The sequence below is a fragment of the Dicentrarchus labrax genome, unplaced genomic scaffold (genome assembly GCF_905237075.1).
Source record: "Dicentrarchus labrax unplaced genomic scaffold, dlabrax2021, whole genome shotgun sequence".
NCBI lineage: Eukaryota > Metazoa > Chordata > Actinopteri > Moronidae > Dicentrarchus > Dicentrarchus labrax.
Window position 1 is genome coordinate 7,493,020 of NW_026136713.1, and position 12,857 is coordinate 7,505,876.

The 12,857-nt window shown below is 39.9% G+C and overlaps 2 protein-coding genes across 5 annotated transcripts; one reads left to right on the plus strand and one right to left on the minus strand.

Annotated features, from left to right (window-relative positions):
* Positions 1-17: 17 nt before the first annotated feature.
* stx5a (syntaxin 5A) lies at positions 18-7,578 on the plus strand. 4 transcript variants are annotated; one of them, XM_051420484.1, is made up of 12 exons: positions 18-129; positions 599-837; positions 1,779-1,849; positions 2,242-2,297; positions 2,408-2,478; positions 2,612-2,728; positions 3,353-3,409; positions 3,528-3,609; positions 4,822-4,908; positions 5,054-5,157; positions 5,427-5,548; positions 6,217-7,578. In XM_051420484.1, the coding sequence occupies exons 2-12, from the start codon at positions 775-777 to the stop codon at positions 6,374-6,376; spliced, it is 990 nt and encodes a 329-aa protein (XP_051276444.1). In that variant the 5' UTR covers positions 18-129; positions 599-774; the 3' UTR covers positions 6,377-7,578. The 4 variants fall into 4 exon arrangements, with proteins under 4 accessions (XP_051276444.1, XP_051276443.1, XP_051276445.1 ...); XM_051420483.1 differs by having other exon boundaries at positions 42-129; positions 1,776-1,849; XM_051420485.1 differs by lacking the exon at positions 4,822-4,908 and having other exon boundaries at positions 42-129; positions 1,776-1,849.
* A 1,402-nt stretch (positions 7,579-8,980) lies between these two features.
* Positions 8,981-11,833, minus strand: zgc:162144 (RD3 domain-containing protein). Its single transcript, XM_051420487.1, has 3 exons — positions 11,609-11,833; positions 10,852-11,159; positions 8,981-9,351 (listed from the first exon to the last, which is right to left on the minus strand). Exons 1-3 carry the CDS (start codon positions 11,612-11,614, stop codon positions 8,988-8,990), a joined length of 678 nt encoding a protein of 225 aa, XP_051276447.1. The 5' UTR covers positions 11,615-11,833; the 3' UTR covers positions 8,981-8,987.
* Between the last annotated feature and the right edge of the window lie 1,024 nt (positions 11,834-12,857).

The window sequence follows — 12,857 nt, forward strand, 5'->3', positions numbered from 1 at the left end:
CACGCTAAAGTAGACGTGGCAGTGACGTCAGTGCCGGAAATGACCCGGATCGGAACTTTAACTCCTGGGTTGATTAGTTTTCACCAGAAACATCGAGGGCTCTCCGAATATGCTGTGATATCGCCTCAGGTGAGCGGGAACCGATCGATTTGTGTCTTTTAAATGAAGTCAGACCACACATGGTTAGTCGAGGTCGAATTTGACCTCGGTAGAACCGGAGAGACGGTGTGAAAAGCCCGGTTAGCTCGGTGTAGCTACCGTTAGCCTGTGGTTAGCCGGTCAGGCCGTGATCAGCTGTGTCGCGATGGGCGGCCTGTACACACACAGCTGGTCCAGACTTGAGATAATCATTGTTACCTAATGATATGTATATATAGCTGTGGATTTATTTGTTAGTTACTTTGTGCTGTTTGTCGCCCGGTTGTCGCGGTCGAGTCGGTGGTGTTTGTGTCGGAGAACCGCGCTGTTAGCTAACGGTACCGGGACTGTCCGACCTAACTGATCAGACTGAGTGTTTGTGATCAGTCAGCTGTCACGTTGTCAGCCTATGAGCTCTTTATGTGGATCTAACACGTCTTTTTTTCCCCCGTTACTGCAGACATGTGTGTACATACGTCCATGAAGGATACCCCACCTTGGATGTGAGTTTGTGTCCACACCGGGAGGTCTTCGTGTTCATCCCCCACACAGCAGAGGAGTAGGACCCGGCAGTCCCTGGTGGTTCCTGGTGGTTCCTGGTCTACAGCGGGCTGGTGACCCAAAACCGGCGGCAGGATGACGTGCCGTGACCGGACCCTCGAGTTCCAGTCAGCCTGTAAATCTCTCCAGGGCAGGCCGGTATGTTGGCACAGGACACCTGCCATCACAGCACAGTAACAACAGAGTCACTTTATGTACAATTAGGCATTTGGCCCAACTTTACAACAACTTTACAACATGTAGACGTACAATGGTGTGTTTTCACTGTAGTTTCTGTTACGCAGATACATTTTTATTTACTTTTGGTTTTGGTTCCTTGTTTACTTCTTATTTTGGTTCCACAGAGGGTTAGTCTGATCAGATCTGTCGCGGTCATTTGTCACGAAAAGAAAGAACACAGAATCTTTGGTTAAGTTAAGCACAAGTGTGATTTCCAATCTGTAAATTAATAAATGGGGCTGAACAGATAAAATGTGTGACAAAACAACATTTATAAAGAAGTACTGTTGTTCTGAAGAGTTGCCCCGGCCCACAAATCTTGACCTCCAGATTTAGGCAACAGACCCAAACAAATGTAGTAATAATTTGAGTTAATAATAATTAGATTTAATAATTTCTTCAGTGAAAATGAAATATGTGATGCCAAAATGATCATTCCCACACTAATTGTCAATCATATCACAATATCTGTCAAAATAATCTCAAAATGATGTTTTTACTATATTGTAAAGGGCAGCTGGTCAGTTATCACAGTTTTTAGGCCGATACTAGTTATCACAGAGATACTGAAAGTACAGACATGCCAAGGATACCTTTTGAGATGATTTCATTGTCTCAGTTACATAGTTTATCTATAAGGGACCACTGATAAGTTCATTTTTTATTTTTTAACCATATTGTGGTCACAGTTTGTAAAAAAACATTGGCCAGTTTATCGCTACCAGATTGTTTTTCAACCCTCCAATATCACTATTGGTATTGGCCTCAATAACCGTGTGTCAGGTGGACTATAACACAAAGTTACCAGTGCTCATACTGACACATCATTCATACTCTCTATTTTTGACCTTCCCTAGCAGAATGGAGTCCAGCCCAGTAAACCGGCTCTCAGCGCCCTCAGGCAGCGCAGCGACTTCACAGTTATGGCCAAGTAAGTTCCTCATAGTTCTTCAGTTTCAATAGCTCATAAATATTTGCTGAATGTTCTTTTTATGTTGATTTTGTGTGTTGCTTTCTCCTCTTCTCTTTTTTGCATTTCAAAGCACATCTTAATTCCATTTGTAGAGCGTATTTTAATAGAAATCACATTTATAGTCTTAAATGAGAAGCGTGATATGGATTTGGGGGGAGACTTTGGTCGGGGGCATGTTTGGCAAAGCACAGTACAAAGACTATAAGCAGGGAGACTCAAAGCACAGAATAAAACTGATATAATCTAGTTTGTAGTTAAATGCAAATGAGCCTCTCTCCCAGTGTTGGAGTACTTCTTTAGTATGTGCATCACAGAGAAAGCTACAAATGTATGTGTTTGTTTCCTTGTAGGAGAATTGGAAAAGACTTGAGCAACACATTTGCGAAACTGGAAAAACTCACTATTTGTAAGTGTTCCGTTATTTTTTTTATTTTAGCATCATTTAAAATGTGCTAAAAATCTTGTGTGATAAAGTTCAAAGTGCTGATTCTCCATGTTGTCGCTTTGACGTTTTAGTGGCAAAAAGAAAATCTCTATTTGATGACAAGGCAGTGGAGATCGAGGAGCTAACATACATCATTAAACAAGTGAGTTGAATTGTTAACACCCCAGGAAATGTGGTTTTGCAAACAAAATGTACGTTATTTATGAAAATAGCAGCTCTCTATAATCCCATTACTGTCTAATAAAATCTCCATTTCCTGTGTTTACGGTTTTTAGGACATCAACAGTCTAAACAAACAGATAGCACAGCTGCAGGACTTGGTGAGGTCCCGCGGAGCTCCGGGTGGCCGACATATCCAAACCCACTCCAACACTATAGTGGTGTCATTACAGGTATATTTAATAGCAGCTAATTCGTGCTGTAGTGTATGTGTGCATTAAGTCCAAGTGCATAAAATTCTGCACTTTAAATCCTGATGTACTTTTCTTTTATGGCCAGTGTCATCGTTTTTTTGCCAATTTGGACATGAATTTTGAAGGTTCAGCAAACATTTTAAATTTAATATATTCTTTATTTTAAGTTTTTTTTAAACCTTTGAATCAAGTTGAGCTTTTGTTCATGTTTAGTAAAAAAAAAAAAAAGGAAATTGTGTAACTTTAAGAATACAAATATTTATTTTTTCTTCCAAGGAAGTTATTTTGTATCTCACACATTTTTCCAGCCCTTTTTTTTTCTCTATTGCGCAAGAACAAAAGCTACAACAACAGTGACTCTGCAAATACAAAAAACGAGAAACGGAAATACAAAGAAACAAAGAGAAAAATGCAAAAAAAGAAACAAAATACAACATGCTGAACGTGACGTGGTAGATATATATGAAACAAAAAAAGATGATCGCTCATATAACGCCATCAGATAGTGTTTGTATAGTTCTCGTTCACACATTGGTTCTCTGTAACAAATACACAATCAAGCTGCACTTTGCTTAACTTTTCTGTATATTTGGTTGTTCACAGTCTAAACTGGCTTCAATGTCCAATGACTTCAAATCAGTCCTTGAAGTCAGAACAGAGGTGAGAAACATTTAATATACGTTATCATTAAAAGGCAGAAAATAGTTTTAAAATGTGAGAAAAAAAGTTTTTCTCAGCCATGTTAAACCTCCTCCATTATTTGTCCCTTTTCCTGCAGAACCTGAAGCAGCAGCGCAGCAGGAGAGAGCAGTTCTCCCAGCCTCCTGTCTCATCTTCTCCTCTGATGGCCAACAACTTCAGTAAGTCTGTCCACATCTAAGCCTCACGCTTCTACTCACTGTGATTTTTACAAGGGTCTCGCGTTAAAGTAATGGCACCAAAAGGGAAACACCGCATGCTGTTTTAGTTTCATAAAGGGCGTGTTCACTCTATTTTTGAGTTTTGCTTTTAGCCTCAGCCCCATTTTGTGTTCACACTTCACTGGGTTTGGACTTCAAATCACAACTTAAAAATAAATGGATAAAAATGTAGCACACTCACGCACACAGATTTCTATCATAACATTTGGTTTCATTCTGCAGCACACTCTGCCATCTCAAATTATATCCACCTTTATAAATCAATTGTAAAACCTATGTAAATATTGCCACACTCATCACCTGTTTCATCTAACATAAAAATACTGCTGGCAGTTTCAAAAAGTGTAATAGAGTGAACACACCTTTATTGTTTCTTTGTTTTGGCTTTGAAGCAATATCCGACATGTCTGGCTCCTGCTCAGTTTAAAGTTTTGTTAAATAAACAGCTCAAACGTTTTGCTAAACAGGCTTCTTACCAGAGACCCTTTAAATTAGCACAGGGTGCTCATGCTTCCTGTGCAGGCATTTACACTGCGAGTAAAATGTTTATGGACCGTCTATATTTCCACCTTTTTGGTTAAATCTCAAACATTGTGCTCAATGTTGATATCTTAAAATATAGCTAACAAATTTGTATGAGAGTTAAAAAAGGTTAGTCATATTTTATTTTATTGGAAATAACTCCTATCTAATTGAAAATTAGATTAATTATTATTGCTGTAATTAGACCCTGTAACAGACAACAACGCACTGTCTATGCTCCAGTGCGTCTGCCTTTAACAATGTACAGATTATACTATTATGATTGAAGTGTTTTCCAGAAACGGGTATTAAAATAGAAAGATTTACATCTTTTGGAACACACGTGGAGCCAAATGTCTGCTCATCACAAAGAAAAAACAAGCTTATTACTTTTTAAGTAAAAAGTTCTTATAAATCTATTAGTTTATATTTACTGTTTTTAGGTTGTTTACAATGAGCAAATGGTTGAACTTTAGCCACAAACGTTTTTAGCTGTAGACGTACAGAAACATTTGGACTGGCAGTGTATTTTTTCGAACAGCTGTTGTAATAGGGAACTGCTCGAAATCCTTGTGAATGATTATTACTGTATTTGGTCATCTATAATGCAAAAATTAAAAAATATTTTAGGGAGCCGCAAAAAAGGGGCCCAGGAGCCGCATGCAGCTCGCGAGCAGCGCTATGACTACCAGGGCAATACAACCTCAAATTTAAAAGGTATTTCCCTGGAACGTTTGACTCTCCCAGCGGGTATAACTAGCTACTGTATGTGCCCGCTGTTTTTTTTCCCCCTCTATCACTGAGGATTTCTGTCTGATCTTGTTGAACGTTTGTGTGTGTTTTGCTTGTTGTCTCTCTTTAGAGAGCTCGGTCCTGATGCAGGATGAGTCCAGGAGTATGGGGGATGTAGCTATCGATATGGACTCTCAGACCAATCCCTTGCAGCTCCAGCTTATTGATGAGCAGGTAGACTGTTAGTGTATATTTGTTAAAGACGGGCAGATGAAGAGGAATGTGTGCATCTAATTTGCTAGCTCGAAACTGGGAAAAATTTAAGTTATTGTTTATTTTTAAAGTCAGTTGGTGCACAGTGTTGTTATTTCTTTGTATCAATAAGTAGAAAATCTTCCACCATAAACATTAGAGGAACATTGGGATAAAATCTTAGTTGAAAAATGTGACCAAATAGGTCAACGTGGCCCATTTTTGAGATCTTGCTGGGTGTGCCATTACAGGACTCATACATCCAGAGCCGTGCAGACACGATGCAGAATATTGAGAGCACCATCGTGGAACTGGGCTCCATATTCCAGCAGCTGGCACACATGGTCAAGGAGCAAGAGGAGACCATCCAAAGGTAAGAAGGAGAGTCAGTGAAAGAGAGAGATCTCTCAGAAACTAAGGAAATGATGAGATGTTAGTTTGGCATAGTTTGTCATTTTGGGAAGTATGCTAGTTTCTCTCTTTCTCTCTACTGAGAGTTAGAAGAGAAGACTGATACTACTCTCGTGTTTGTGTGGTAAATATGAAGCTTGAGCAAGATTATCTTAGATTAGCACAGAGACTGTAAACAACTAACCTGGTTCTGTCTGAGGCTAAGACCATCCACATACAAGGATCTCTAAAGCTCTACTAATAAACACATTCTATATTGTATGTTTATTACATACAAAAACCTAAATGTAACAACTAGAAAAGTTTTGAGTTTGTTGGGGGTTGTATTTGAAATGATTTATGTGCAATAATTTAACAATACAGAAACAATAGGAAACTTTGAGTAAAAAAGGGGAGATTTAGAGCAAATGAGTGCTTATAGAGTTTGAGTATTGACTTTATTAAATTATTTCAGTTCACATTAATATCTTTCACTTTATAGACTAAAATATTGAGACATTTAATCATGTTTGCCAAGATAACTTGCCAGTTGCCTCACAAACTGACTGATTTGACAGTAGAGATTATAGCTAATATAATTAGCATCTGTCATCCTCTCTCACTGAACTGCCTGTCATGTCTCTCTCACAGGATTGATGCTAACGTGGAGGACACCCAGCTGAACGTGGAGTCTGCCCACACAGAGATCCTCAAATACTTCCAGTCGGTCTCCTCCAACCGCTGGTTGATGATCAAGATCTTTCTTGTCCTTGTCGTCTTCTTCATCATCTTTGTCGTCTTCTTCGCTTAAAGAAAAGAGGAGCGGCTGAAGGGAAGGAGAAGTAAAAACTAAAGCTGGACTGAGACGACATGTCCAGACAACGTATTTTGAAGGACAGACTTCTCTATGAAAATGACAGTTTGATGGAGACTTGGGAGACTTTTTGATTTAACACAGACTTTCTGGTCATTCCCAAGCCACAGACTCTTGATCCTAATTCAACAATTCAGTGAAGAATGAAGATGTTGAACTCTGTCCAAATGAAAGAATATGTGATCTAAAATCCCCACTTTGTATAGAGAGAGCAACATATTGCTCTGTATTGTACTTTGACCAATAATTCATAAACATTTAATCGAAATGGCTATAATTTAAATGGTTTGATTCTCCAAACTGTCTTTTTAATTTAGATCCCCCCCTTGTTTACCCCTTTTACCACATGTCATTATTATTATCATTATTAATATTATTTCAAAGCCAAACAACAGAACTGGAGTTTATTTGTGGATCATTTTACTTCTTAGTTTACGTTCTTGTTATTGAAGAGCATGACTGTGTCACTTGTTTATCAACAATTCTTCACTTACCACCATTCAGAAATGATGTGAAATATTTTGTATTCAGTTATATTCTGTTTTGCTTTCAAAGTTTATTTGCCAAATGGGTACTCTTGTAGAATTGTGACACAACACAAAGACACTCGCTGGTGATCCAGCATTTTGCGTCGTGGAGGCACAAGTGGGCAGTTACAGCAAGCTTTGCTGGTTTGATTCAGGCACAAGCTGCATTAAAAGGTTGATGTTTTAAATGAAACTGTTGCCATTAGGCAGGTTGAATGGTTGAAAATTGTAAAAGATGCACATTCAGTGCTGCAGAGAGACTTTAAGCATACAATTATAGTTTTTAAACAGGATCCAGGTTTGACATCAGTACTTATGAAGGGGTGAGGCTGGTTGTGAAGACCCGGTATTGAAGTGTCTCAATCAGCCAGATTCCCTGGAAGTGTCTGGTTGGATGTCACTGTTGTAGATACTTCCCCTCTCTAATGTACCAGATCTTATTTAAATGACCACAGCTTTTTAAGAAGAAACAAAACATTCTTCCTATTTTTTCCCGTCTGTTTTTTTTTTTTTTTAGCCAAATGCCTTGACTTAATGTATAAAGTGCAAATAGTGATAATGATGTATTGATAAGAAAGTGCATATTAATAAAATAATAATGGGGTGCTGGCATTCATGGCTGAGCCTTTCTTGGACTAAGAGGATTAGCAGTGATATAATTAGCCATGCTGGGCTAGAAGGCCAGGTAGTCAACAGAGATGTTGGTAGGCCGGTGCAGTTTTATGTGATATATTCAACACATTTACACCACAAAGATGTATCGTATTTATTTATTTATCACGGTACAGGCCCCAGACGGATACATACATATAAATATTTTCCCTTTTCAATCACAATAAGTGTAAAGGTCCATGTATCTTTCATTCCTTTTGTAGAAGGGCTTCAAGGCTACTAGACTTAAAAAATTTACACTTAACAGTTATCAGCGGGCCACAAGTAGTCTCAAATGTTACAGAACTGCAGCTACGTTTAAAACAAAAAAAAAACAGACATCTTTGTGGAAGGAAAAAAAAACTGTTTTAACCAAATAGAAGTGATGAGAACTTTGTGTATTTATTTTCCATAACTTTCCGAGATGTATCCTAATGACCTGACATTTCCTGCAGCAGGTTAACATTTGTGGTTTTGAGTGAGATGTCTTGATAAATATTGGCTGGATTTCCATGTTCCCCTCAGGATGTATTGTGATCACTTTGGCGATCCTCTGACATCCAGCATCATCATTAGATAGAAGATTTTAATGTCTCCAAAAATTCAGTTTATGACCACATACCTGCAAACCTATGACATTCCCACCACCACCATCAGCTGCACTTTGTGTTCAGTGCTAATTAGCGCACTAAACACACAACATGCTAAACTAAGAAGGTGAACATGGTTAAAATGATGCCTGCTAAACATCAGCATGTTAGCATTGTTTTTGTGAGCTTGTTGACATTAGCATTTAGTACTACAGTGCCTAAGCACAGCCTCACTGAGCCGCCAGTATGGCTGTAGACTCTACGTTCACACTGTCAAGCTTTAGTCCTCAATTCAGATTTTTTTGTTTGGCTGTTCACATTATTTTTTGAATGTGGCCCATATCTTAATCACATATTGGCCCAAAAAACATCAGATTTGGGTCACTTTTACTGCAGTGTGAATGTAGCATTACTTTTGTTTTAACAAGTTGTTACCCAGCAGCACAACCACATGTTTCTGAACTGAAAACAATATTTGCTTTTGGGGTGGACTAAAGACTACTAATTCATTTGCAATTAGGTGGATTTCCTGAGGGTCAAGAACTTGTTCTAAGCCCACACTCCTCAAATCTAGTCTGTCCCCTTTTTCATTGAATGCTACCTTCCCTCCTTCCTCAACATCCCCTGTTTTCCCCCTCCTCCCCATATTTACAAAATGCTGAGTCATCTATATTTTGTGCTTCACTTTCCCTCACGTCGTTACTCCTCATTTTCTTTCCCTACCTGCACTGTTCCTCTTCTCCCTCCCTTTGTCTCTCCCCTGACTCTCCCTCCCTTCTCTCAGCCATGGGCACTTTGCTCCATAGGGCTGATCTCTGGCATACTTCTGCTCCTTCCCTTCCTCGCCCTGGCCCTGATGGCCTCCTCCTCTCCTTCTCCATCCTCCTCCTCCTCATCAGACCAATCCACCTCCTGCTGCAGATTCCCCCTGGAGCCTCTCATGCCCTTGAAGAAGTGACCCGTCCGGAACTTGCTGCGGAAAGTATCGAAAGAGAGGCTTTTGCTGCGCTGCTGCTTCTCAATGACGGGTTCCTGCACGTCTTCGTTTGAATTCACCTCGTCCACACAGTCATGCAGCACCGTGCGAAACAGACGGGGAACCTCGTGAACCTCCGGCTCCATCTGTGACACCAACCTCCTGAACCTGTAGTGGGAGGGAGAACTGATTATTAGGAACAGCCTGGTCTAAAATAACACACACATTGTTTCATACATAATACATAACTTATATACATATATTTTTATACACGTATACACCCAGAAAGTATGTACCGCATGTGTGAAGTAAGAAGTTCCATGTATTTTCTTTATGGCGGAGCGTGGAGGATTAATTGAGGAAAGAAGCTCCTCTATAGTCTACAGTAGCAGATACTCCTGTATCCCTTGTCAGATGGCAGCAGGGTGAACAGGCTGTGGCTGAGGTGTGTATTGTACATAAAACAAGTACAATGTTGTTGAATAGTAGAAATGTAATTAATTGTTTTTATCAATTGTTAGAAAATGTCAAATCAAAAACACCTTGTATTTATGTGTGTGTTTGGTGATCCGGTCACAAATGAACAGCTCTAAGTACAGACGTGAAGACACATTAAGGACGCATTGAGATTTGATTGCTCAGACCACATTCGAAGGTGGTCCTGGCTGCATATGGCCTCATTATATTAGCGGCGTGTACACAAATGTGTTCTGGGCCACACCGAAGGATCACTGGGCTCAGCTCACAGACTGTAAGTGCACAGGGAAACACGCTGTGTGGTTTCGCTGTAATGCACATTACATCTCTAGTCTTATCTGCACAGATAAGCAGCAGTTTGTGAATCCACAGATTTCACCATTGAACACAATATCCCCAGACTCCCTAAAAAATGATGCAATTTTAAGAGTTGTTGAGTGAGGAGAAACATAATAAACTTTTTCTATGACCATTTGTTAATTATTTGGGCCTTCTTGTAATTTCAGCAAATGTTATACATTATGTTATTTTCTTTTTTTTGGATAAAAAACACTGTGTTTGTTTGTCCCAGCGTGTTGGCTTATGGGCCTCTAGTTAAAAACAACAAAGAATTTGGTCTTTGCAAACAGGAATGATGTATTTATTTATTTGCTTATAGAGAGGGTAAGGGAGATCCGATCACGACCGCTTACTCAAGACGCATTTGTAGACAAATTCTAATGCGAGGTTTGAACGGACATACTTGATGCTCGGATGGCCCAATATGTATGTAAATGTGCCTGTATAAACTGTACACTGTACACTGTCCCTTTCCTACCCCAGTCCTACACACCTGAGGGGGGGGGTATCAGCTTACTTTGTAGGTTATAGTTAAGGGTGTTAAGATAACACTTCAAGGGATTAGACTGAAATCCTGCTGCTCTCTCCTCTTCATATGCTATGTATGTTCTTTTCTCCTCGCTGTCTTTGTCCATTCATTTCAACCCGTCTGACTCTCTATTTCAGTCTTTAAGGTCGTCTCCAGCTTTGTGGCTTTCCAGCTCTTTTTTCTCTGCATCTTTTCTGCTTGTATCTGGTTCTACACCCATTCTCTGTTTCAGTCTCTCTCAGACTTTCTCAGTTTCAATTTCAGTTATATCTCTCTTTTTCTGCCACTTTGTATAGATGTGTCCCTTTATCTTTCTTTCTCACCTGACGATCAAAGGGCCACACTGTGCAGGAGGGATCCTGGCACAGAGGTCCTGTAGTTCCAGCAGGTCGTTGGGTGTCAGCTCGTAGGGCTGTGGGGTTGGGGTGGTGGCCAGCCAGCTGTAATCAGCTGTGGAGGAAGAACTGCGCCGGCGGCGCCGACCCTCTGTTGCCCGCTCCAAACGGATGCGTTCAGTGCGCTTCACCATGGCCCCCAACTCCAACATCAGAGTATTGGTGACCAGTTCCTCAGTGCTGCGTTGACCGGGCACTTTAGGTTCAAGGGAGAAAACAGCAGTCCAAGGAAACATCTGGAAAGGATGGAATTATATCGTAGTTTAAGAACACAAATCCAGTATCATTTATAACTGGCATTCACCATACCTACATTTAAGCATGTTTATATTTGGGGTTGTAGTATTTTAGAAATATATTGGGGAATACAGACAAAGCAAAATGTCATAACCTCAGCAGTCAGACTGTAGCAGATCTTTTACATTTGGATGTAAATGATCAGAATTAAGGACTTAATCATAGCTACTGTAAATATTTACAAATCTAAGCTTCAGAAGGCCGAACAGAAACCTCTGAAATACTGTAAAACCTTTGTGTCAGATAAATCTCGAGTATAAAGTCTGTTCAAGTAAAACATGAGGTATAATAATACAACTCATATGACTGATGAATACATGTTTTCTTAAGAAGACCGTTATCACCTGTTGCTTTAAATGCTATCATAGAAGTTTAATTATGGTCTTACCGTCATGGAACTGGATTTACAAAACTGTAGTGTATTCTCGTCTGACAGAAATCCACCTGTTGTCTGGTAAAGCCCTTGTTAGCAGCCAGATGAACAGCAGGCCTCCATGTACACTGAAAAAGGATGAAACTCCTCTGACTCCAGCCGGCGGCACACAGCTACCTGACTGCCTTGCTACCTTTGACGGTCCTTGGCAGACAGTGTGTGCACTTTTGTGAGGAGTGCGTGGAGTGTAGTGTGAGTTTGGGATTGAGAATAAACGTAATCCTGTATTAATAATGAGCGAGTGACAAGATGAGCTTACCCCACATGAGCGTTCACCTGGGCGAGGAGTGTGTGTTTGCGTGTGTGAATGACAGAATTCAGGTGGGGTGTTTATATAATAGATAGATGGCTAATTATGGCTATTTTTTAAAATTTCATTTCAACCCTTCTTTCTTCTGAATGTGTAAAAGACTAAAGGAAGGTTTCATCATATACATACAAGTAAGCTGGACAACTTGCTCAAAGGTACTTTAAACCACTTTCAGAGTGCCTGACAGAAGATGTTCCTCGGCAGTCAGGACATTTTAACCAGCATACTTTCTGGTTTTAAACTGCACAGCACAGCCCATGAAAATAACACGGTGTATGTCTGAGAATGGTCTCCTACAGTACGTAGGCAATAATCCCTCAGGCACACCTGTAATTACCAGCCTGTTATGACCAAGCATTGCACTAAGATTACATAACTGCCCACATAATCTCTTTTTCACACTTGTAAACTCTCAGGTTTTAGCAGTCTGTCCCACCAGCCGGTATCTTGTGACAGTATATGGGAGGTAACTGCAGGCTAGTTTCTGGGTTTCTGCACCACTCAGCACTGAGCCACCAAATCCCAGATTACATTCAAATCCAGAGCCTACCTGGAAGAATAAGTGATTGTAATGACTATTATAATCTAATTACAGTTGCCTACAGTGGATGTTGTTACTGCTGTAACTAAACAGGAATGGTTGTGTATTACTGAGTGATCAACCAGTGTTTGATTGATTCATTTAATTTATTTGATGATTAAAAATTCTAGTATTCTGCACAACACTAGCTACAATCACCAGATATTAAACAAAAAAGGCTGAAGGAGTTTTCCATTGTAGTACTCCAGCATACAGTATACAGCTCTGGTTTGATTCCGACCTGTGGCCCTTTGCTGCATGTCGCCTCCCATTGTTTTCTCTTTCTCTCCCTCCTCCGTTTCCTGTCTATCTTC